Source organism: Lepisma saccharinum, chromosome 5 (genome assembly GCF_977018435.1).
Source record: "Lepisma saccharinum chromosome 5, izLepSacc3.1, whole genome shotgun sequence".
NCBI classification, from domain to species: domain Eukaryota; kingdom Metazoa; phylum Arthropoda; class Insecta; order Zygentoma; family Lepismatidae; genus Lepisma; species Lepisma saccharinum.
The window spans coordinates 90,026,381-90,053,982 of record NC_139233.1 but is presented as its reverse complement, the minus strand read 5'-3'; the positions used below and the strand labels follow the sequence as shown (position 1 = coordinate 90,053,982).

The 27,602-nt window shown below is 40.2% G+C and overlaps 1 protein-coding gene across 2 annotated transcripts in view; it reads left to right on the top strand.

Moving 5' to 3' along the window:
• The window catches only part of LOC145987939 (uncharacterized), a 351,180-nt gene that overhangs the window by 186,957 nt on the left and 136,621 nt on the right, over window positions 1-27,602 (top strand). For both annotated transcript variants that reach the window (XM_083122774.1, XM_083122773.1), the window contains exon 2: window positions 689-902. In XM_083122774.1, the coding sequence (XP_082978900.1) occupies window positions 729-902 (174 nt within the window). In that variant the 5' untranslated portion in view covers window positions 689-728. The remainder of the gene's footprint in view (window positions 1-688; window positions 903-27,602) is intronic.

Genomic DNA, 27,602 nt, shown 5'->3' with positions numbered 1-27,602 from the left:
GAGCGAGAGAACAAAAAAAAGTCCTCTGCGCTAGTAGGACTCGAGAGAGCCCGAAAATGATCGCATGAGAGGGAAAGTGAGTAACGCGGCTGCAGCTACCAGCTGTTAGCAGCACCGCGTACGGGTTTGCTCCGCCAACTCGATTTTCCCCCCTTCTCTACTGTTATACTGGTCGCATTTCCAGCTGGCGGCTGGGAAACAACGAATCAGCGATCAGTTTTGAATTATCTTCGACTGACATCGGGCATTTTCGTGTCACGAGGCACCGAAAGTTCCTGGCGGAACGAAACAAATGAGCGTCGGATACCCAGCATGTTGCCAAACGTACTGTAAAATGGGAGACTGAGAGAGTTGATCAGCGCCTTTAAAAGTTGTACATAGTACACAAAGCACGGAAAATGAGTACACAAAACACCCAAACACTGTACAAAGAAGCTAATAAAACAACTGACAAAAACAGATGCACACTTGGCAACGTTGTAACGGAAGCGATGTTACCCCTACAGCTTTTACTTTGCAACTGAATTGGTTGACAGATAGAGCTATGTAGCAAAAATTAGGTGAGCCGCCAGTTGGGCCAGCTCCACAGATTCCGGGGACAGGGTATAGTATTTTATTTAATGACATTGAAACTCTCCGCTCAAGCTGTAAAATGGTTTCTAAGAGTTTCCTCTCTTGCTTCTTTCAGGAAGGTGTGCAGGAACTGCAAATGCCCCAGGGAGGAACACATGGCAGCCATGTCTAACCCGCTGGGTCAGGGAGCGGGTCCTCCGACGGACCCGGCGGATAAGCTGCTAGGGAAGGGGGTGTTCGACCCTCAGAGGCACTCCCAGTCGGACGACGACTCCGGGTGCGCTCTCGAAGAGTACACCTGGGTTCCTCCGGGCCTCCGTCCTGATCAGGTGAGTACTCTGCTTTCCTTATGTGTGGGTGCATGTGTGGAGGTGGTATTCGTGGAATCTTTGCCGAAACTCGGAACCAAAGTGTCCTCTAAAATATATTTTGTGTACTGTGTTGCGGAACTGCAGATCTACAAAGGATTTTTTTTTCAGGGTAGGCAAATCATTTTTATTTTAATAGTGTTTCCTCCCACAAATACTGCTTCACTTTGAAGTTATTGCGTTTCCGCGAGTACCCTGTCTGTGGCAATCTTGTAATTATAAGTTATGTATAATGCAAATTACTGTGACTGCAATTATATATAACAATTTATAAGAGTACAAATGCAGTTATAAAGTTACAATTAGGAATATATATATATATATATATATATATATATATATATATATATATAAAATAATCATACTTCCATACACACATATATAATTCAGGGTCCAAGATTTGGACTATCTCACTATGGCATGTTTTCCTAGACTATGGTAGAAGGAGAAAGAGTAAGCCCTCGTAAACGCCCAACGCCCAGAATGAGTGGTTAGACACATCCTTTTTGCTCGTTCTCGTCGTCTTCAAGTAAGCCACGTTACCATGCGAACGGCCACCAGGTTGCAAACTAAGAAACGTGGTTGCCAACTCTAGAATTACCATCGTCTTATTGAAATTAACTTTTTTTCTTTTCTTTTTTTCACAATTTCGAATCTTTTTTCTTCAGTATTTTCGTCTGTAGACTGCATGGTTCACAGTTAGTCTAGGTAGCCTTACATATAAGCTCCTGATATGTATGATTGATAGATTTGGCCTATTTTCCTTCGCTTATCTTCCACCTTTGGCTAATCGCGAATATGAGCATGAGTGATGAATCCCTAAGTCCTAGCAGAATCTCGGTTGTTTGTAAAGTTGAGGATCTCTTGTAAATATAAGGGAGATATTCTGTTTCCTACTGAGACCACTTGGCGGAGCTAGTGGCAGCCTCTGAGGGTCTGTTATCTCAGCCACGGTTTCCTTGACTGCCAGAAGGGACAAAGCTTCGTGATGTGACGGCATATCAGAATTGTGGAACAATTTGGGACAACAATGGAACCAAGAGAGCGAGCTCTCTGGGAAGGCATTGTTGGCGCCAGGACCTTATCTGATGGAGGAGAAGTGCGTCTGAAAGCGAAGGTATGTCGGGTACATTTCCGCAAAGTCCTGCTTCGCTAAACTGCAATTATGCTTAGCACGATGAACACAGCCTTTCCATTAGTGACCTTCTCCCTCCACCACGGACTTGATTCTGCGGTTTGCTTAAATAATGCTGATTGGATATTCCTATACCCAGACGATACGAGTCTGAGCCGTGATTTGATTTATGTTATTTTGTGGCGCTTTTGATCCAATTTAGACTAATCGCGACAATGAGGATGAATCATAACATGATGAAATTGATAAGGGACGCCCACGAATAACACCCATCCCCATGTAGGGATTCGAACCCAGTACCCCTTGGTACAGGTTCGTCTCGTCCCGTGAAGGAGTGAAACTCTCGGTACTTCAAACTGTATGCCCAGGTTAGGCTATCTGTTCACAACATGGACTTCAGGGGATGAGGGACAATTTCGCACCTGTTGTGTATTTATTTCAATATCGTCCGATTGGGCAATGCTACTGAGGAAAAAAGCTGATGTTCAATAGAGTATGAATTTCTCCACATGTTGCAAGTGAAACTGTTTTTTAAAGTTGATTATTAAGCTAGATACGATGTTTGAAAAATATGATGAATAAGAATTTTCAGAAACTCATGTATTCCTTATTGGGAATAAACTTCAACTTCAAGTTACGGCTAAGCAAATGGAAGTTTCGGCATTTCCGCCTGCCAATTACTACTTCAGTCTGTCCTTTTTCCGTTGATATATTTTTCTATGCCATCGGAAGTTTGATATTCCCAAGAGAACAAATAAAATAATACTTCCATAAGGGCAATGCATTTCTCCTTGCCTTCTACGGCCATCCTGGCAGTGTTGCCAAACCTGATGCACATAAAAGAGTTGAATTTCACCGCAAATGGAGTAAAAACTTTCAAGGAGCTAGATTTATGAAACTGGATAAAGTTCATCCTGGGGTAATTTTAGGTGTCAAATGAGTGGGGTGTGGGTGAGGGGGCGCTGTTATTTCCGTTAGCTTTAAAGTGATGGCAATTTATTCTTAGTTTTCACCGTCTAGATCCGGCGACGTCACCCATCTCAATAATCCACGGATGGTCGTATGAAATCGAATCTAAAGTATTCCCGGATAAGAATATTACGTCCTCTTCACGTGAGCCAAGGCGCTATAAAGAAAAGTATCTGGGAATGTGAGAGGGGGTGGGCGACGCAGCCAATATAACAATACCATGTCACGTGCAACATGTATACTTATGACAGAAGTTGCCTATGTAAACCGGAGCCCATGATGGCATCATAGTGGGGCAGGGGACGGGTGCCATAGTTCACAACCAAACGAGTGCTCGAAAAAGCCAAATCTGGCTCCAAAAGAGCGGAGCTGGCAAAAGTGATCGGCAGTTGCCAAAGAGAGAAGGACCTAGGGGAAATTGTCCCTCTTTCCCTTAAGAAAACACCATTTTGTGCACAGAATGGCTAAGAAAACACTCAGAGATTCTTAGTGTGTTTTTAAAGTCCATTTTGTGCACATATAAGCTATAACCTAGGCATACAGCTTAAAGTAAGGTTTGAACCACTCTGTACCTCCACCGGATATCGAACCTGGGACCGCTTGATTACAAGGCGTAGACGTTACCACTACGGCCTTAGTGTGGCACTGTGCAGAAGTTCGGATCCAATATTAAGCACTTGTCCAATCTCAATTAGGCTGTCTGTGCATAAAATGAATTTGAAATATATAACTTTGTTCTGCTGTTTTTGTATGCTTGGACCCAGTCGCAGATTTATCATGGATCCCTCCGTGGAAAATTTCAGTTGTAAGTTTTTGACCAGGTTAAGTCAGATTGTTGATTGAGATTGATTTGATGTTTTAAGTCCACTTTATACACAGTAAGGCTAATCGGGACTGTACCTACAGTTTAAAGTGGGATCCTAACCACTATGTGCATCCACCGGGAAGTCAGATTGTTCCTATATTTTGTGGCCTTTTTCGAAGCAATTTTTCCTCGGTGAGTGGGGACATTGACATGCCTTACCCAATCTTATGAGTTTATTGCTATATATCCGCGTGGCACATCGTAATTGCACACCTGGTGCCGTTATCACTGCTCCAACACACTCTTATCCTGGTAGCACTGGAGGATGCGTGTGAACGAAAAAAGACAAAAGTAAGGAAGGAAATGCTGCAAAGGAGTGAACCAGCTTGTGCGATTACAGTGAGATTTTCCTGTAAAGACGAACTGTCGGCTGAAGTCTTTGTTTATCAGATGGACGTTGTTTAAAAACAAGCAAAAAGGATAGGATTTTCTTTGACTCTAATCGTGTTCTCTCTCTCTTTTTTGGTTCATACTAGCAAGACGGAGCTCTGAACAAGAAACGCGGCTTCTCTCTGCTTGTTTTGAGATACTCGAAGATACACTTGTTTATCTCTTCCTTTCTCGTTGCTCAGAACTTGAGCATGTATATGAAGACATCAAAGCGGAGGCGGCAGTTAGGGGAAATATGAGGCATTTTGTAGCTAAGATTGTATCGCTTCAAAGCTGTATACATTTAAAAGAAAAATCCTTCATCTCTCTCAGGCATCGTCTGGGAAGAAGTCACTGGAGCCCGCGCTCTGTGAGATAAAGTAAAACCAACGTCGTTACACGAGGTTACAAATTTCTGGAACCTTAGTTCCGAACTTTTAACCCCTCTACTCCTTAGCTGAGTGGTTAGCATGAGACTCTGCTGCTACCTTTTAACACATCTCTCTTCATCCTTCGTCAGTTCATATCGATTTTAACTCCAAATAAGAGATCTTACGTAAGCCAATAAAATTTAGACCAAATAGAAATGAAATAATTTCCGACCAGGTGATCGTCTCAAGTGAACTTCTAACTCTCAGATAGGTTAATTGAAATTTCAGGTCGGATGTGAGTCACTGAGAAATGTATACCGGTGACTGGTCCTCCACCGGCAGTAACGCACGGAACCGGGACCACCACGATGGCGTTGTACAGAGCATTCCCTGACATTCGTTACGAGACTCGGCGGTAAGCGGCCCGGCATCAGCGCTTGTCTTTCCCGGTGAACGGGTGCGCGACAGTCTCTAGAGTCGGCTATTAAAATTACAGTTTTCATATTGTGCACTAACCTTGACTACAGAAGGTGTTGAAAATGATGTCCCTCTGCTGCAACACATTCGTGGCATCTCCGAAGGAAATTGTCATTTACATGTGCAGGTTCGTCTTCTGTAATTCTCCCGATTTCTCGTACATTACTCTCTTTTAACTCACGGATGGTGTGCGGATTATCTTTGTATACTTTATTTTTAAGATTTCCCCATTTTTATTTCCACTTTTATTCAGAACTAACACTTTTACTTTAAACATTTTTACGAGGTTTAATATAGTGATCCTATGTGTAACGGGAACACCAGGAAATTTCGTTGCAAAACGTCGTCGCACTTCTCCACAATTCCTCTTTCCGAAGTAACACCCGACAAGATATATCCTTTGTTGTAATGTAAACTTTTGTGGTGCCATGTTAAGCCACAATCTTCAACACACGGACACCACACGACACAACTTCCGAGGGAATATTATACTGGCGTCAGTCTGCAACGTCAACAGAAAGGGAAAGAGAGCGAAAAAAAAAAAAACAGATTGTAGCGTGCGACTGTCGCGGACCCGTTCACCGGGAAAGACAGGCACTGATGCCGGGCCGCTTGACGCCGAGTCTCGTAGCGAATGTCAGGGAATGATCTAGTATCGTCGACCTCCACTAATCAAGGGATCCCAGGTTCGATACCCGGTGGAGACCACGTTCAACGGTAGGTGTGGTCCCGCTTAGCCTGTCTGTGAAAACTAAAAAAACCCTCAAACGTTAATTTAATTCCCTTCACAATCTCTTATTGTAATATAGCTGATTTAACTTGTTATCGTAATCGTATCTTACCCTCCATACTCTAATGAAATATGTTCTTTTTTAATATGATAATTGCAGGGCGGGCGATAAGAATGGGCCCGGGTGCAGTGCCTCTCCGAAACTTTCCCGTCTCGGCGCAAATTTTCAGTTGCTGGAAGGATTTTTTACTTTAAAACCAAAATACATTCTTTTACATGTAGTCACAATTGGTTTAGCCTTTTTAGCCAGTCTAGCTAGATAATTGCTATGTAATGTGCAAAGCTATTGCTTCATAATTGTGAGATCATTTTCGTGTGGGCGTGAAATGAAAATTGCTGAAACGTTTCACTGAAGATTGCAGGAACATCCCACTCATCTCCGGCGTCTTTCATTACCTGATGCCCTCATAAAAATGTTCCCACACCCCTTGACTTCTCTTGCATCTACTCCATATGACAATTACGCATCGCCTCTCGACGTTCATTTAGCATGGAAATGAGAATCAGGAGAAAGGAGAAAAGAGTCCGTGAACTCTGTGGGACTCAAACGTTCGTCTTTTGTCGTTCATTTCCCAGTCCACTAACCTCCATTGTCTGCAATGGCTGGTCTGGCCTGTTCCATGTGATTTTTTCTCTCGTGGAATAACTGACTCACATTGCATGGAAGAGAATTGCCCGGACTCTTCAGACCCAGAGATAAAGAGAAAGTTACAAACGTTGCAGAATCTGAAAACCGGAAATAAAAGTGACAACTGATGAACAAAAAGCTCAAGTAGCAAGTTGAAGTTGAAACTTGAAAGGGTATAAAAATATGTAACACAATAATTGATGCGGAAACAATGCAGTGAAAGTAAAATTAATTAGAGATAAAAAAAAACATAATTAGAGGGAAATTATACGAAGTAAACATAATGCAAATAAATTGTAGTTAAAGAAACATCAAGGCGAAATGAATAAACAATGCTGCAAGTTGAGGTTTGGGAGGCAAAGTAGTACTTTTCGAAAGAAATTAAAGAAAAATGAAGACAAGTCAAGAAACATGGAATAAAGAGATAACTGCGAACAATTCAAAGGAAAATGAAGATAGACTAAGAAACATGGAACGATAAAAGTTAATGAGATAACCGCGAACAACTCAAAGGAAGTGAAGCTGCGCCAAGAAACTAGGAACTGTAATTAAGAAGATACTGCGATAATTGAAAGGAAATTGAAGATAGACCAAGAAATATGGAACCGTAAATGTAAGGATGGATATAACTGCGAACAATTCAAAGGAACATGAAGATGGACCAAGAAACATGGATGGATAAATGTTAAAAGAGATAACTTGGAACAAAGCTAAAACCGCGAACAAGAAAGCTTGAAAAATAGAAAAACATCTCCAGAAAGATAAAAGAGTAATCCTCTACATTCTCTACTCCTTATACCTAACAGAGTCGGATAAGACCTGAGTGCACTTCCTCGATTCCTTCCTTTCTCCAGTTCGTTTCCTTGTTTCTCTTAGTGTCTCCCTTTCATAGGCGTAACTTGGCGGGGGCAAGGGGGCACTTGCCCCCTCAAACTTTTTAGGTTTGTTAAAATTTACATCCTGAGACCTGAATAAATTATAATTTTTTATTTCGCAACTGTAACGGTTATTTAGCAAATAATCCTGGACACTATTTTTATGGGATGAAAAACTTTTCGATCCCCCCCCAAAAAAGTTAGCCTAAAGTTCGTAGTCCCCCCCCCCTCGATTTAAGTCTTTGATTAATTCTTCCTACAGCATCCTAAAATGTGTTTCTTACTTAGGCTACCAGTTTTTCTTCTTAACTTTCGATCATCTTTCATAACCTTTTGTAACGCCACTCTTCTTATGCATTGCGTATACATGGACATACCATTTTAGTTACCTTTAATTTAGGAATTTCAACTTTTTAATTCAATTTATTCTTTCATGTGTCACTCTTTTTTTTAACACCCTGTAACTTTTTAAATAATTGCCCCAAAGGGCGTAAATAAAACAGGGATATTCGATATAGGGAGGGGCTAGAGCCTCCTCTACGCCCTAATCCCTCTTGAAAGCGAATATCAAACGACTGACCAAGAATTACGTGTAAGTTTCTCTTAAGGACGCCAGTTTGGAGGTGTGTTGCCTTGGAAAAAATGACCCAGACATCCATGAATAAATAAATATTAATCGAAATAAAATACATTGAAATTCCACAAGAGCAGGCGATTAAAATCCTCAGTTTGTAAACGGAGACGTTAAGAACTTACTCCCCCCCCCCTCACATCTTACCACGTAGCTCTTCTTCTCTCAAGTGACAAGTGGAATGCTCTTTCAACACTTCTTCCTTCTTGATGTCTTTTTCTCGACATTCTTTTATCTCTTTTTTTTATCTTTCCTTTCCCTGACCTTCCCTGCCCTTTTGCTTCGTCACGGCTGCCTCTGTGACAGACGCAAGAGCCCTTCCCACCTGGAGACAGCTCGTGACGCGAGTTTATTGCGTGAGCCCTTAAGCGAAATAGGGTTTTTATGCCCTTCCTTTAACCTTTGGCCGGCGCTTTTCTTTTGTTCAGGAAATTTCAATTTTGGAAAGATTTCGGGCTGTTTACCTAAACGTTTCACTCAACGTAATATAAAAAAGGGGGCATGACTTAGGCTACGAAATGGAAATTTTTTTTTTTTTTAGAACTGTTCACCTGTGCTAGCAAGTGGTAATTAGTTTTTGGAGAATTTCCCTCGCAAAAAAAGCAAAATATGTTACTATCAACTAGCAATTTTTTGTACAAATTGTTAATATAAAGATAATCATGAGTCTATTTGGTTGGGTATATGGGTGCGAAGGAAGGGGGGAGGGGGCTAGCTCACATTTTATTTATTTATTTATTATTACTTTCAACAGAAGTATATCCTCCAACGGCAGAAAACGTACATAAAAATAGTATTAATAATAATAATTAGTAGTAATTACAAAAGTACAATACAACTACAATTACAATATATATCATAAGTAATCCATTCTCAAATTATATTCATTACATAAGTATATAAACATAAAAATTAGAAAAATATTCAGTATCAATACATTCTCTACTAAATCGGAAGCGACACTCTTATGGAAGATTTGTGAAATAACGTTCATTGAAAATCAAAAACATTATAAACACACAACACGATGCGTAAACGCTGGTCATATGCCTGCAAATTGCGTCCGTGCTTTGCCAAAGAATCAACGAACTCTGTGCGCATGCGCACAGACAGCAGCGGCAATATTTGCAAACGGAACTTACTTTGTGGATATCCCTCGTATAAAGTGAGTGGTGAATAACATCGTAAACTGTAAATTTTGCATTTTGAACTAAGGAATTTTATCACATAATCAAAAAAAGTGTGTCGATAAATAATCTAAGACAAAAAATTGGCAATTATAAAATACTCACTTAGATTGGAGCATAATTTCTATCTTACCTTGGTGGTCTCATTGGCTGTCGCTTGTTCCTCGGTTCAATTTCCGGTGGTGGAAGTACTTCGTATCCCATTTCAAACTGTAGGTCCATTCCTGTTAAGCCTATATTAACATAAAGTGCACTTGCACTTTGGCAGCTCAAGTTACATATTGGCGGTTTTTTTTTAGCCTCTCCAATAGCGTAGTCGTAACGTCGTCGCCTTGTAACCAATGGGTCGCGGGTTCGATACCCGATGGAGGCACATGGTAAGATGTTTCGAATCCCACCTTAAACTGTAAGTTCAGTCCCTATTAGTCCTCCTGTGCATAAAATGGACTTAGAACAACAATTCAAATATTGACGAGATTTGTGGTCATACTGAACATGTGGACGAATAACTTTCTAATGGCAGGATCGGTATTCGCCTTGGAGTTTATGCAATATGCGTAACACTTATGCAATACACGTCACACATGCAGGGAAGCGAGGATTTCAGTATATGGGTGGCCCATTTTTATTGCCGTGACTGTACAATGAAAGATTCACTACAGAGAACTGGTTACATAAACTGTGTTCTAATTTCATATAATAGCCTGAATGAGAGCTTAATATCGTAGGCCGAGTCCGTTAAAACGGTCGCTGTTCCACCAACCCAGAAGAACATAAAACCGTGCAGCCATTTTTCTTCTGTGACTATTTCCTTCCTTGCTGAAAATTGTTCATCATATCCAGCCCGAAACCCTTCCAGAAAACAGGAAGATTATTTTCTGCCAGAAATCGATTGTATATTGTCTTTTGTTCGTTCTTTCTTTCTTGCACCCCACCCGCCCCTCCCCCCGTATCTTCAATGGTCTCGCACTTGGCTGCACCGTAGCCTCCCGCTCTTATTAGCGGGGACCGTAACGAGAGGATGTGACCGAAATCTCAACCAGGTTACCCGAATCGACAATCGATAAGAAGTCGAGACTCGGAGGCGATTTCCACGGCAATCCACAGCGGCTGAGCGCCCGTTCGGATGCCAATAAACCACAAGCCAAAATACAATACATACAGATACTTTCCACCGCGTAGAAAAGGGGAGAAATACTGTTGATCCATTGAATCAGAACAAAGGGGGATCACGGGAACAAAAGAAGAACCCTGGGAAAGCTGAGAATTAATGCGAGGGAATAAAATCACTTCGTGACCAGCCGCGTAGAAAAGCTTCTTTTATTCCTTCGCTCCGTTTGAAATTTCTCCGCGATCCATCTTTTGTGTTGGGGCTTCGCTTTGGTGACGTATTCCTCGTTTTGAGTGGTATCGGGGAGTAATAAATGTTAATGGTATGGAGGTAGGGAGGGTGAAGCAGCTAAATTCCCATTATTTGATCTAGCGAAGGTTCGATTCCTTTGCAGTAGGAATAGCGTTTAGAAATTCACATGTTCACCGTATGGTAGGGATGGTATCGATACGAGACGAGACTTGGGCCTCCCCGATGGCGCAGTGGAGCGTCGTCTCCTTGTTATCAAGGTGTCCCGGGTTCGATACCCGGTCGAGGCACATCCCACAGTGATTCGAATTCCACTTTAAACTCTAGACTCAATCCGGATAGTCTCTCTGTGCATAAAGTAGACAATTCAAATTCAGTTCCTCGTACCGTCCTTCCCGTCGAGAAGTCATTTTAACTCAGCTTCGAATTGGACGCATCGTCATTTGCTGCAAGGGCTGGACCCTCCGCTGTTCAGTGTCTGTAATGTTTTAAATGTTCATCATATCATTTTCGAATGTGACAATTTTAAATTTCCTCAAGCAAAGGAAATAACCTTCCCAACTCTACGTTGAGAGATGACGACGTTTTAACGAATGTTTTTAGCTTTTTGCGAAGAGCAGTTCTCTTACAATGTCTCTGGCAAAGTTTCTACTCTCTTCTTAACCTTTTAATGCGTTGTGTATGTCCTGTGCAGGTCCCTGTACAACCTTCAACCCTTCTCAAGGGCTCTCTACACCCCCTCACCTTTATTAAGGTAAGGGTTTTAGAGAGGATTTTCCGTCATATACAATGAAGGGTGCATAATGACCATAAACGTCGATGCACCCCAAAATTTTGATTAATTCGTTCAGTTGTAAGTGCATTTTAAATGAAACGTTTTCTCACCTCGGACATTTGGACAAGGCTTTTCAGCTAGACCGCCAAAAGGCTAGTTTACATTGGTCGAGTAGGCGGAGCGAGTAGGGTATCCGGCGGCATCACCCATCTCAATAATCCACGGATGGTCGTATGAAATGGAAAATAAAATATTCCCGGATAACAATATTACGTCCTCTTCACGTCAACCAAGGCGCTATGAAGAATAGTAGCTGGGGAGGTAAGAGGGGGTGGGGCGATGCAGCCAATATAACAATATTACGTGCAAAATGTATACTTATGACAGAAGTTGCCTATGTGAGCCGGTGTCAGTGATGGCATCATAGTGGGGTAAGGGGCAGGTGCCACAGTTCACAGCCAAACGAGTGCACGAAAGAGCCAGATCTGGCTCCAAAAGAGCGAAGCTGGCAACGGTGATCGCCAGCTGCCAGAGAGAAGGACCTAGGGGAAATTGTCCCTCACCCCCTTAACTGTTTGTCCCTTTCACATTATTTGGTTGATCAAAATTATTTAAAATGTTATGCGCAAAAATGTTTATCCATTTGCTTATCATAATTGCCCACTCGCATTTTCAGTTCTGATATCGATTCTGGTGGTCGTATATTGAAGTGTAAAAAGAAACGCTTAAAAATGTTATTGTACTGTCTAATTTTTTGCTTTTTGTGCAGTTGGCGTCACGGGCTGACTTGTGCGACATATTCATTTTTGCGTGTGTGTGTCACAAGTGGAAAATAAGTTTAGATTAGATTTGTTGCTAAGACTGACAACTTCCAACAAACGAGATGTGCGTAACTTAAGTTGAGCTACAAAGTGCTAGAAACGTAAGTACTGAAAAAAGGTTGCATCAAAAGACAGGTCTGTGCATAAGAGCTTACCGGCAGTAATTTATTTCCAATTCGGCCTCTGCATCCAACTACAGTCAAAGTTGCACACCAGTCTGGCAATTATGTTAATGGAGCTTTACTTACATTGTTTTGTTCGTTCTGCCGTTTTCTGACATTTAGATTTGATTGATTTGGTGTTTTAAGTCCACTTTATGTACAGTAAGGCTAATCGGGACTGGAGCTACAGATTGAAGTGGGATCCGAACCACTATGTGCCTCCACCGGAAATAGAACCCGGGACCCCTTGATTACAAGGCGACGACGCTACCACTGCGCCATCGCACCACTGACGTATACGCTAGTGTAAAAGTTCGGCCGAAATCGGATTCGATGTGACCCATGGGCGTCGGACGGGCATCATTGATTTCAAGTTACAAAAAATCATAAAGCTTGTTATTTTTACTTTTAATAGCAGAATTAAAGTTCATTTAGTGAGTATTCGGACAGAATAAGCTAAGTAAAAACTGCATTAGATCGAAAAAACTGAATGAGAAATGTATTACCATATTCTACCATTTAATCCAAAGAATAAATGATTCCACTGTTTTCAAAATTCAAAAAATTATAGTCTTAGGTGAGAGGTCACACAATATAAAGGTTATAAGTAAAATTTCCCCATAACTATTCCAGTCGTTTCTTGAACGTATGCAAAAGTTAATGACAAAATACAATGACTGTGAATTTCAATACACTAACTACATGAAATGTTTAAACATAATAATGGAAAACAGTTTCGTTGGATATTCGCTTATCTGTTGGATCGAGTAGTAAAGTCTCCCCTGTTGTATAATAATAATAATTTGGAATATAATTGGTTTATTTTTATTAGTTTATAACTTTTATGATTGCATAATAACAATTTTATTTATAATTTCTTATCTATTTATATTATTGTTATTTCTACTGTTCAAGTTTTATCATTGGCCCTACCCCCTGCAAATTTTTTTGGCGACGCCCATACCATTACTGACGGTGATAGCAGAGGACCTACTGTGGTTAGGTACGAGAAGCACATCTCTTAACCTGGACTTCATCGGAAAACATTGCAGGAATGCATTCGCTGCCGTCTTTATCAGTAAGCGAGCCTATAAATCGTCACCAAGACTCGCAACCATGCGCACAGTTGTGCTGAACACAAGTTGAAACGCGAAAGGAAGCGTTAACAAAATCCAACCGACCAAAGAGAAAAAGCGGATTGCAGGATGGAGTTGCAACTAAGACTGCACTTCAAGGAGACGATTGGCGTTCGCAGGTAGAAGAACAAGATCTACACAGGGATCCCAAGTTTCAAGGATTTGATTATTTTGCTGTGACTTGCTTACAAACGACCTTGTTAATTGCCATGATTTATTTGCGACATGCAAGGTGTGTGCCTTTTAGAAGCGACCGGAGGAAGGGAGGGGGAAGAAGAAACTGGCCAATCTACCGGAGAATGTTATTAATCCAACCTTTATCATCTGTCTTGACTAATCGACCGGGTTTTTGTCTTGTCGAGTTGGAAGTCAGTCGTTGACCTGTTTCCTGAATGCTCTGTAGTAAAAGTGACCCAGAATTTCGACAGTTATCCTAGCAGATCGCATACCAGTGAGTTCACCAGTTTCCGTGGATGAAATGTTTCTAGATGGGTTCTGCATTGGTCGTCATGGCATGGTTTTTTTTCCTCCATAATTCTCCATCTGACAGGGGTGTAAGTTTGAATTTATGAGATGTAGGTGCTAATTTAGAGCAAAATGGTCGTGCATTAGGCCTTGGTGATAAAAACTTAGGAGATAAGCACAAGAATCAATCACAGGCAAGAACGTACTGAATTAATGTTGCAGGGTGATTGCTGAAAACTCGCAGAAATGGACTTTATACATTTATTTACACAAACAAGGCTCGGATTCTTCCATTAATTCTCTAATTTACATTGTTTACATTTCTCTTATTTGAGCCCCACGGCGGAACCGCGGCGTGGAAGCTACTAGCATCGGCGGAACCGCTTCGGGATGCTTTTTCTGATGGGAGGCCGCTGAAGACCGAAAGATCACTCTCCCTTCTGCTATCCGTTTCGCACACACTGTTCACTCTGTCAAAGAGGCCATATATATATACTTCCTCCCTCGTCGCATAGGGGAGGGCTGAAAGCTCAAATCTTATTGGCTCTTTTAAACTACACCGAACCATGGAAGAAACCCAAGCATACATAATTATACATAAAACAAAACAAGAAAATAAATTATGTTTGTTACAAGCTCCACATATTCTTGATCTTGGACACAGTTGTGATGATGTGATCAGCATCACGCCCGGCCGCCTTCACCCCCCAGGGTTTCCCCCAGGTACCCACTGATACGAGGCAACTTAGGAGGTATTTATCTATTTATTAATTGAATTACTGCCCTTAACGAAGGTAAAACGTCCAATTACAGAAGACAGATAAACATGTGCAAATATTGTCTTGTACACAAAAGACACCAATTAGCATAGATACAAACATACGTACATATATCGATAATACAAGTAATCATGTAAATAATCACAAATAATAAAATTAACCATCGGATTTTACTTCTATTTTACCATGCTAGAACAAAGGTTTATGCAATAATTACATGCATTGAATACATATGGTAAACCATAAAGCCTTGTTTCCATGACAGAAAAAACACTACACATGCTGACCAAGGCAGTCTATATTTAAGTAAAAAAAAAAACTTTAACCTTTTCTTCTTGTACTGAAATATATACAGCCTTGGTCAGCATATGTAGTGTTTTTTTCTGAATACATATACACGTATAATTGTAGAATACTCTAGATGAAATATTGTTACGAAAATGAGTACTTTATATTTATAATTATAATTCTGATCCTATCATTTTTTTATAAAGTTTGAATGGCAATAAGAAATTGGAGGCGTGGTTATTTATTGTTCGCGTGTATCACTGTTTGTTTCTTGTTTGCCTTGTATGTTTCCATTCCCTCTATTTATCCTTATTTTCACTATTTATGTTTCCTTCTTTCATTCTATCTTTCTTCCTTCTCTGTTCCTGCTTCTTTCTCCCCTGTAACTTGTGCAGTGCCTGTATTTTTCTCTCTGCCTATTCCTTTCTTCCTTAGATTCTCTTTCATTCTTCTGCCGACCTCCGTGGCAGAGTGGTTAGCACAGTGCGCTACAACGCTAAGGTTCCCGATTCGAATCCCGAATCATATCATCCCTCATTCTCATCGTCGCGAGTAGCATACTTGGCAGAAAAGCTACTCTAAATAAAATAAAAATCAACGAAAACGAATCATGGGAAACATACTTTTATTTTATTTTAATGTTATTTTTGCCTCGCTTTTCTGCCACTTTTGGCTAATCGCGACGATGAAGATGAATTGATGAAGGACCCACCGACTTTCGAGTACTGGACTCGAACTCTGAACATTCGTTTCTATCTGATGGTGAGTCAACACCCTTTCTACAATCTGATAGCCAAGCCATCAAATTTCCGTCAACAAGAAATAGCGGCGTGGGGTGGGATAATTGATTGTCGTTCCTACGAAAAGGAAAGACCTTTAAAAAGTAATGAAAAACTCGCAACCACTCTGCCAAGACTTTTGGTGAGTAAGAAAAAAGGAACAATGACATTTCGGAGAGCCTGAATCATTTCAATTCATCGTCGCATTCCCAATACCCCCCCCCCCCCTTCGCTTCCCTCTCCCCCTTAATCCTTAAAATGGACCGACCCATTAGCGTACATCACTATAATGCTCAATCTCGCTCGGGATGTATTTCCTCTAATGCTCCACTTATCGAGGCGTAGAATGTTGTAGGATGTTGCGCGTGACGTAGAATATACGAAGCGCCGCCTGTCCCTGATAGCATCTCCGCATAATCCCGCCAGATGGAGTCTGTCGTGGCGAATATTAAGGTGTCAACTCCCCGGCGTCCCCTAATGAGATGCGCGGGGCCGGGTGAGGGGGAGCCCCACTCGGCATACGAATAGATTTTAATGAAGGGGAGGGTTCGAAGGAGTGATCCCACCGATCAAAACTTCAGAGAAAAATGCTTTTCTTCAGCGCAGGCACTCCGCGTCTTCGCGTGACTACAGGACATTGTATGAACGATGCGAGTTTGTTTAGCTCTGGTCTCTCAAATGATTTTCTAAAAGTGCTCAACAGGTGGCGTTAATCTTTCTGATCAATTAAACATTGATTTAACCCGGATGAACAAACAATTGAACACCAAAAATGAACAGGATGAAAGAATAATTGAAGTTCTACCGTAAAAAAAAAATAAGAAAGAAGCACATCCAGTATGCAGAGAGATTGAACACAAATGCTTTTGAACACCTTTGTTCATAGTATGCATTTAAAATGTAATACAACAATAATATGTTAAGTGTCTCGTAGAGATCGTAGGTTGTACCTTGATAGTTATGCTGGTTATGCACTTGAAATACCTACAATATGTGTGCAAATATGTAAGTAAATATGCACTAAAGAAAATCACCTTACATTTTTTTTAAATGTCTTTCAGTCACAAACAGGTATTTTCATATTCCCTGATGAGAGCAATGCCGAAAAAAGCGTTACGGGAAAAACGTACACAAAAAAATGCATGAGATTTAATTTATGCACTTCAAATATTTCAACTGATACAACTGTGTGTCTGTTTCTTAATTCGTCTTCATCCACACTACTGACACGATGCATTTTAATGCATCAACTGACAAGGACGCATTAAGATCTATCGTGAGACACCCTGAGTAATTTCTTGTACTCGAATCAAATCATTGCATCATAACATGATGCGGGCCTCCTGAATGGCATAGTGGTCACATCATCGCCTTGTAATCAAGGTGTCCCAGGCTCGATACCCGGTGGAGGCACATAGTGGTTCAGATCTCACTTTAAACTGTAGGTCCTGTCCCGATTAGCCTATCTGTGCATAAAAGTTACTTTACACACCAACTCAACAACTTTTTTTATCCTTGCATTTTTCTTCTGTTCTTCATGGAACATAAATTAAGAGTATTTGAAGAAAAAAAATCGTTAGGAAAATATTTGGACCTAAAAGGGATGAGGAGGCAGGTGAGTGGAGAAGGTTACATAAGGCAGAACGGCACAATTTGTATTCCTGTCCAGATATTATTAGAATAATTGAATCAAGAAGACTTAGATAGGGAGGCCATGAGGCACGAATGGAAGAGAAAAGCAGGGTTTACAGGATTTTTGTTGGGAAACCTGATGGTAATAGACCCAGAGGAATGCCAAGACGTAGATGGAGGGATGACTTTCAGATGGACCTAAAGGAATCGGTAAGGATGGATAAGATTGTTTTGATCTTGCCCAGGATAGGGTCAGATGGAAGGCTTGTGTTGCTGCAGCCATAAACCTTCTTGTTTAAGAAGGCTAGAGAGTTAGTTAGTTAGTCTTCATATAGACTATACACATCACAATTTTGTTTCATGAATTACTGCCGTCACAATTTTCAAAGTTGTTCTGTAGGATAGATTTTCCAATGGGAAAACCACGTGACTTTCTTTTTGGACTGAATCTTGCTCACTGACGTCACACTAATATGGTCCATTGTGAGAGTATCTAAGTTTTCCGGAACTATACGATTCTTCTGATAATGCCCAAAGTAGTTTCTGCCATCTCTAAAAAAAGATATTGTGCTCCATTTTAACTTTTTCTTCTTTTAGGCAATTTCCCAGTGTACGTCCTTGGCAGCCGAAGTATGTCGCTTGATTATGTTGGGGACTGGAATGTTGTTCAAGAGTTAAAGGCAACGAAGCGTTTAGGCTCTTTCCCACCTAAATAACATCAGCTGTTAGGAATCTGGCACCTGGCTTCGTTAAAAGGAAAGAGGTACAAATTACATTGCATATAACTCTCCGATATGGCGTTTTTCGTTCGTTGAACCAATATCTCCCTTCGACATCGGCTGGTGCAGGAACCAGCGCCTGGGGCGGTCGCTTCCACAAACAGTGCGTGAGGTCATCGCCTCGTATCGAAAGATAATGCAAAAAAACAACCTGCTTCTGGTGTTGGCGATGTCAGATTCGACCCTGGTTTTTAAGAATGCGTCGACGGGTAATTTACAACTCTGGAGCGTGGCTTGCGGAGGTCAGTGGTCACCTGAGGGTTCATTGGAGATTCTTATATTTTGTGCTGAGCGGTAAAGCGGTTGATATTAATTATTATTATTATTATTATTATTATTATTATTATTATTAGGACTAGGTTTTTTTTTAAAAAAAACACCAAAGTATGCAAAATAAAAAATGTTCTTATGACCTAACATTTTACAAAATATGCACTACTTTCCTCTCCCATTCGTGCCTCATGGCCTCCCCATCGAAGTCTTCTTGATTCAATTATTCTAATAATATCTGAACAGGAATAGAAATTGTGCCGTTCTGCCTTATGTAACCTTCTCCACTCACCTGTCTCCTCGTCCCTTATAGGTCCAAATATTTTCCTATAGATTTCTTTTTTCAAATACTTTACCCGTGCCCTAGAGGAAACGTGCTTGATTTCGTTTATTCTACTTCGCTTTTTGGCTAATCGCGAAGGTGAGATGGGAAATTATGAAGGGACGTTCACAAAGAACACCCATGGCCGTTCGGTATTCGAACCCGTGACCCCTAGCGTAGTGGCGAGATGCGATAACCACTCCGCCAAGGCCGGCAAGAATCTTGCTTACCTGAAGGGGGAGCCTCAGAGGCACACCCGATTTTCTGTCACTAAAATTCAATAAACCGTTTGGTGTACGCATAACTGTTTATTTTGTTGTTTTATAGGTGCAGTTAATAATAATTCAAAAAATTACCATCAGTAATAAAAAATATAAGCAATTATTACAGAAGTGTCGCATGCATATTTTATCATTCACTTGCAACATAATATCGCAATTGTATATTTAATGAATGAGTATAAATGCTTTTTTGCTTACATGCAAGTAGTTATATAGTAATTATAATAATTACAAAAATTGCCATCGTTATAAACCAATTGTGCACTATTACAGGCATGAGCGTAGTGTCTGAACACACGTCCTAAGGGGAAGAAGCCCTGATAGGCCCACAATGTAAATTTTGCATCTTATGTACGTTACGTTAGTTTTATGATTTTATGAACAAAAGTAATCCAGAAGCATTGGAAACAGCTTATAGGGAACAATGTATTCTTTTTCGATTTTTTACAAAAATATTGACAGTTGAAAAAATGAAAGAGCAGAGGTGGTGGGCCTGGCACCACCTCCCCCCACTTCCCTTGTGCTAATGTTAATGTTATCATAATCTTGTGGAGACTCTTCTACTGGATACACCAGATAAGAAGTGAATGCCGACCTTCGTTGCAGAGTGGTTATCATAGCACAAGGGGCCCCGGGTTCGAATCTCTGTCTGGGATGGGTATTCTCTGTTGTATGTGTCCCTTCATCAATTACATCCTATCATAACATCGACCTAATGGTCGCGAATAGCCAAAATCGTCAGAGAAACGACGTAAAGTAACCCAATTGAATCTACCAATCAATTTCAATTACCCACCATTCATTCTCACCGTCGTGATTAACCTAAAGTGGAAGAAAAAAATACATAAAAAAAAGGGAAGTACACGTTGAGAGAATTTGCCAAGATTGCAATCGATTATGCAGTGACTGTCATGTTCAGTTACTTTTTATTAATCAGTTAATTTGATTTGTTACTCAGGGAAGAATACTAGAGGCTGACTCGCTTCCCTGCAAGGAGTCGTGTGTGCTGCCTAACTGTACGGCGGCGATAGAAGTTGCCATTGAAAATTTGCTATTAAAATCCACTTGTCGCCGTTGAGTTAGGCAACACACATAGCTCCTTGCAGGGAAGTGGATATTTCTGAATCTAGGTGTGCCATTTATCTTTTGACTGTACATCCTTTGACGTCAATACTGTTTATGTACGTTATTGTATTCTTAATATATAAAGCCATCCATATTTTTACTCCCCTCCCCCCAAAGTAGTGCCATGCCACTGTTCTTGTAATATTTTTTTTACTTTCTTTTTTTTTAAGAAAATCGAACGTGTTTTTTGAGTCCACCAGATCATCTATCCACGAACCACGAAAGGAATCTAAGCGATATTCTCTCTTCGTGTTTCAGAGGGCGCGTTGTTAATAGCGCGGCGTTGCTAACGAACCAGTTATTACCATCCGGGGCCACGACACGATGCCGCTGCTGCCATCTGCCTGCCGCAAGGTGCCTGACCCCTGGCGGCTAATTGTCGAAACTTTATTCATCCCCTCGGCTGTTATATAACAACATGCCTGGATGGGACGGAATGTCACGTGGCGACTTGGGACTTGGAAACGTCGCATTCCCTCGAAAACTGGTAGCGCTCCCAGGTGCTTGATCCCGTGGGAAGAGTTTTGTCTGTGCTTACTTTTTTCCCCGCCCGTTCTCCTGTTTTAATGGCGGGCATGAGCTACTACTGGTCCTTCGCCCACCGGTTGCCTCATGGAGTTAGGGCGGCTGGCGTTTTTCCAGCTTAGTGACCATTTAAAGAACTGTTCAGCCAACGGCCCGAAATATTATGGGCGCTTGTACCTTGCAGTTTGCATATAATTTCATTTATGCATAATAATTAGACACAAGCACGAGTCTTATACGGCCCAGCTCCCTGTTTCCCTCCCCACTTCTGGGTGTTTCTTGGGTGGTCATCTGAAAGGCGGGAGGGGGAATCGCCCACCTTAATAAATACGATACTGACGCTCTCCCAAGAAGAGAACGCACTTGTCCCCTAGTGACCCCTTCGCTCGCGCCGTGTGCACTGTTTTGCCTCATTCCTTGTCCTTTCTTCAATTTTGTCTCATCACTAGATCTCGGATTATAGGTTTTTAACCTATTTTTTCCTTTGCAGGTAAATAAGAAATAACAAGTTACAGTCAGAGTTTCATTAAAAAACGAAACAACCGACGATGTTTTATAGTGCCTAAAGTAACCTATTTTGATTGTTAGAACCTATTTTAGATTTGTGTGCCTAAATTAAACTAAACCTATTTTGAGTTTTCTTTCAAATATATTTTAAGGTTTTACAGGATTTTCATATCTCACAGAGGTCTTTACTAGGTTTGGTGGCGAAATAATTCAATGACTGGCGTGTTTGAAACATGTTTTCTGTCGATTTCCCTTCCTCCAAGTAGGCTATATGATGTTTATCAAAGCTCTAAACAAAACAAATGTCTAACGCCACTGTTACCTGCACACAGTGGCGGCGATTAAAGTGCACAGTCCCCCCCCCTACTGTTAACCTCTGCACTATAGACTCTTAACGCTAAGCATCGCCTACTAAGATAAAGTAAAGTGTTCTTGGCCCCTTCCTTCTCAGTTCTGGCACCCAATCGTCTCTACTGCCTGCACAGTCCCAAGTGCAAACTTCTGATCTGTGCGCCTTGCTTACTCTCGTGTCAGTTTGGTCCTTTTGTGGCATTCACACCTTGCAAAGGAATGTTTCAGCATTCAAATTTGCACAACTGCCTATGTTTCTGTTGAAAGATAATTTTCAGTACATTAAACGATCCTCACAGACAAAAGGCGGAGTTTGAGTGTGGATAACATGCAGAAAGATTCATGGTGGTCACTAGGACCATGATAAAATTCAAGTATAATTCCTGGTTTTCAAGGCAAACTTCACAAAAATTCAAGGATACAAGCAGATGTTTTCTCTATTCCAACCATACGTATTACCGACTCCCACCCTCCCTTCCACACACAAATCTTAACAATATAAAGGGTTTGTGTGATTTCAATTTACCCAAAAATTTCCTAAACAACTTTAACAATTTTGCAATAATCTTCCGTCTGTCAGATAGTTTGTTCCGCAAAAAACACTGACAAAGTAAACAGATTGAGAAAATTTTGTTTTATTTTCTATGCTGCTTTTTTTTCATTCCTGAAAAAAATAAATAATAAAGTGAGAGGAACTTGCCTCAGAGCATTTATAAACATGTATAAAAATGAATGAGATTTGGATTAATAAAATTCGCAATTTTTCACGTCTACTTAGAAAAAAATGGGAATAGAAAAAAACATCCGCTTGTTTTTTTTTTTCATGTTTTACCAAAATTCATGAAAATTTCGAGAGCATAATTCCCGGAGCCAGTAATTCACGTGTAATTCCCGGAATTCAAGGAATTCCAAGCGAGTAGCCACCCTGGTATTGTGTAGCAAATTATAGCTACATACGTAATTCATTTATCATATCAACAAGTAACTTTTGCTAACAACACAAGTGTAGTATTATAATAATTTGTAGATAATTTTGAAAATCATATAAAGGAATGAAAATTTGTTAAAATTAACATTTGGTTATTACGGTTCTTGTAAAATTTTGTTTTTAACGATCCTATCTAATCAGTATTTGTCAGGAATTTTGTACCAATTTAAGTTTTTTGGAAACCTACTTCAGAAATTTTCGAACCTAATTCAAGATTTTTAGAACCTATTTTAGGATTTTTAGAGCCTATTTTAGGAATCTAAAAGCACTCATGCTTATAAGCGAAGCTAAATAACAAAAATACAAATAGCTACTTTCTTTCTCTTTTCTTTTCGTGTGTGTTCTTTCTTTTCTTATTCTGTTTCCTTCGCTTTCTTCATTCGTTTCTTTCGTTTCATTTATTCCTTTCTTTTTCTATTTTATTTTCTTAATCTTTCTTGCTTTTTATATTCCCTTTTCTTAATCTTTCTTCCTTTTTCTATTTCCTTTCTTAGTATTTCTTTCTTTTTCTATTTTGTTTTCTTAATCTTTCTTCATTTTTCTATTTCCACTCCTTAGTTTTTTCTATTTTCTTTAAAATCGTTCGTCCTTGTTTTCTGTCTTTCTTATTCTTTTATCCTATCTTCATAAATTGCGTTCTGATTTTCTCGCTTTGATGGAAAGAAAAATTTTGTTCGAAAATCCCTCGCTCCCTCCAGTCCTTTCTACATTCTTCAAAGCTGGTTCTTAGTGGTGTGTGTGCCTCTTTTTCTCTTTCGGTTTGGTCTCCGTTCCTACTTGTTTCGCCTTCCTTAGCCATTGTATACAAATAACCATATCGCTTAATTTTCTTCTGGTGTTTGGATTAGAAATTTTATGTATTGTCGCTATTGTTCAAATCCTAAATATGTGTCTTTTCCACCTTGATTTTACCTGACCGCACCCCTAAAATTTATCACAAAAATCCCAATTATGAATTGAAATGTTACCTACGTATTTACTTCTTATAGGCTGTTGACTATAGGTCTATTCTACTGTTACGGCGGCCGGTCCTCATGCTGGCAAGGGAAGTGCGTAGCGGGGGGAATACGCCGCGCACCAACGAGACAACAGCGATGGCGCCGAGAGTTACGACGCGGCGGGAGGATGTGTTGCGTGAACCTCGTTCATCGCGCTGGATTGCTCGCTTCCCCGCTCCCCACTTCCCTTACCAGCATGAGGATCGGCCGCCGTAACGGTAGAATAGACCTATAGGTTAAATGTATGCAAGGTATTATCTTTCTTGCTTTTTTTGTTTCCTGCTTCTTGATACGAATCCCCCCCTTCCCCTTGAAAGAAAAAAATAATAATTCGAACAGTGCACAGCTATCAGAGATCGGAAGATTGGTCCAAAATCACCACTCAAACGACCATTAGAGCCGCTAATGCAACCACGCCATCTGGCGAGCACCGATTGCATCTGGCCAGAAAGTTCTGCCTCCCACTGACCAGGCCGTGCTGTTATGTTGTCTTCAAGGTGTTCGCCTCTCGGCACAGCTCCTACAGGAAACTGCTGCTGCTTGATTGGTTTTTATCCGCATCTGGGCGAAGCGAGAATGCAAAGGCAGTGTTCTTCATCTCCTATTGACGTAGGTGACCAGTGAGCAGTGTGGACCAGTATTTAACGCAATGGTTATAATCTTTATTCTTTAATGCCAATTTTCTTTCAATTTACGCTTTATTTTCGAGTTCTGGCCTGGACAATCAATTTCGTCTCATCATCACTCATCCTCATCGTCGCGAATAACCAAAACTTCCAGATAAGCGACGCTAAATAACAAAATTACAAATAACTGCTTTCATTTCTTTCGTTTCTTTTTAAATAAATATATTGTATTTATCTTTTTTCTTTCTTTTTCTATTTTCTTTACTTAATCTTAATTCCTTTCTTCTATTTTCTTTACATAATCTTTCTTCTTTCCTATTTCTATTTTCTTCACTTAATTTTTCTTCCTTTCAGTTTTCTTCATTCCTTTCTTTTCTATTTTCTTTCTCTTCTCTTTTTCTTTTCCTATATTCTTCATATTTTTCTATTTTTTCTTACCCTTTTATTCCTTTCTTCATTTAGTCTCGTTCTTTCAGATGTATGGAAAGGATTGATTGATTTAATTGTTCTTTTAAGCAAAAACTCAATATGCTGACCAAATCAGAATTTATTTTATTTTAAAACATAAACTAAACGTAACGTTTCAACCTTCTAGCAAGGTCTTCTTCAGACTCTGTAGCCAGTACAAATGAAACAAGGTACAAAACAGGAAGATATATATATATATATACACACACAGAATTCACTCCCCTCCAGACACAAGATTATTAGAAAGTTGTGTATTTGGAACATTCCTTTCCAGGTGTTCCAGCAGGTGGCCTTATCCTGTCAACTGTTGATTCACCTGACAGGCGATTTAGATAAACATTTCCTTTCATCCGGAACGTGGTTGGACATAGAGTGGGATGATGATGCTAAGCAGATAGGAAGGGAGAAGAGAGTGCTAGTGAGAAAATGGAAGGAGGCCAAAGAAATTGAGAAGAAAGGGGAACAAGACGCAATGAACTGTAAAGGGGGACTGAAGATAAACAAAGAATGGAAGAATGTGTTAGAAAGAGTGGAAAGGACAAGAGCGAAGGAGGAGAAAAGAAGGAAGAGGAATGAAGAAAAAATGGATAAGGAAAAAAAGCGTGAGATAAGGAGTCCAACCACATTCCAGATGGAAGCAAATGTTTATCTAAATCGCCTGTCAGGTGAAACAACAGTTGACAGGAGAAGGCCACCTGCTGGAACACCTGGAAAGGAATGTTCCAGATATACAACTTTCTAATAATCTTGTGTCTGGAGGGGAGTGATTTTTGTGTGTGTATATATATATCTTCTTGTTTTGTACCTTATTTCATTTGTATTTGGTGCAGAGTCTGAAGAAGACCTTGCTAGAAGGTTGAAACGTAACGTTTAGTTTATGTTTTAAAATAAAATAAATTCTGCCTTCGTCAGCATATTGAGTTTTTGGTTATCATGGAAACAAGGTTTAATGGTGTTACTGTTTTAAGTCTACTTTATGCACAGAAAGGCTAATCGGGACTGGATCTACAGTTTTAAGTGGAATCCGAACCACTGTGTCATGTGCCTCCACCGGGTATCGAACCCGGGACCACATGCATGTAAAGAAAAAATTGTTTTGGTCTATTTTATATTGAGATAATAGTTTCGTGAGCACTCACTGCCTTTTCATAAACGCTGAAAGAAAAAAAGAAATATATTTTGAGAGTCGTGTTTTTTGTGTGTTTGCTGCTATGCTATTCCTTATCTGTTATTTTACCAAGTTATCTTGTTTACAGTGCATTAATTATTTTTAGTACAAATGAAAGCATATTGTCTTATCTTCATAAGAATATTAGTGTGATCCTTTCGGAAGCCTCCCAAATGTGACAATGTCAACTAAGGATGCTCCGGCGTCTGGACTCTCAGCCAGTATAATCCTCCATAGGATTTTTGTTGTTAACGTCGCTTTTCTGCCACTTTTGGCTAATCTCAACGATGCGGATGAGTGATATGATGAAATTGATGAAGGGACACTCACATAGAACACCCACATCCAGGCCTGGATTCGAACCCGCGACTACCGGTGTCGTAGCGCCCTGTACTAACTACGCCGCAACGAAGGTCTGCCCATGTTTGTTTGTCATTGCCCTTTCATTCAAATAATTTCTGTCACAAGTAGCAGAAAAGCGAAGCAAAATAAGCACACACACACACACACACACACACACATACGTACACATATAGTTTTAAGTTGTAATGAAGTAATAAAAATGGGCTAGTAATTTTCAGTCGTTTAAACATGATTTCGATCCAGTATTGCTCTTGTTTACAAGCAGTGCGCGAATTAACGGGGGTTGGGGGTGGGGGGTGTTGCCTGGGACTTCCTCCCCACACAAAAAAATATCCCCGTTAAATAATTTTATTTTCATCCCTGCCAGGGATGTTTATATCTCCTTCAAAGAAAATTGAATTGAAAGCTGTAATGGTCGGTGCTGGTTTGTGGTATTGTATTAATTGATTGCTGGCTAACTACAAGGTACAGGTTAATTAATATGTTTCCATGTGTGTACTTTTATATGTTATTGCTTGTAGGAATATGTGCTTGTGTTTTTTTTTACTGGATATTAGATTCCCTTGTCCTTAGCTTCCCCAGTTGGGGGAGCTGTCTTTCAGAAGACCGTTGCTGTGGAAAATTCCAGTGCTACGAGGTGGACGTCCACGGACTCCCACCCCGACTATAAAATACTCCAGTTGGGCTTAATACAGTAGAAAACAGTTATTTCCAAACTTCTCGAGACGAGGAACGTCTCCTCGAGTTTAGTCCACTTTTCGTGGCTAAACTGATATAAGAATGTAGCATTGGGTTTAAGCCAACCCCTGTTGCTGTCCCAAAATCCCCTTTAGAAGAGCTTTGTAGATTCAGATATTTCCGTATAGAAAATTGATGCCCAAAAGAAGAAAATATGTAAAGGCATAAGGAAACGCAAAGAAAGAAACGGAACATCGTTAAGTCGAGGGTAGGCCCACAGAGATAGTTTTGCTAACTGTGCGGTAAAGGAAGTGCCAATGGTACGCATCTTATTGATCTAGAGTTATGATGATTTGTTCAATGCACACATGGAAACGCTATGTAAATATGTATATAAACCCATGTAATCCTACAAGAAATGTTCTGATTTAAGAGTTAACTCCAAGAACATCAGTACTGTCTGTTCTAAACCAGATATTTATTATCTTTCTGTACTTGTTAAAGAACGTAGAGACTAAAAATATAAATGTTATGTGAAACCCCCTTTCGCAATTCCGGCGTTAATATAAATCTGCTCTCGAGACACCCAGGGAATAAGGAGAGAGATTGAAAGGGTTAATCAAGAAGGGAATTAATCCAGAAGGCCGGATAGAATCCAGGGAAGCGGGGACCACTTTCGCAAAGCATATTGTACATTATTTCTGAACTATGGAAGAAAC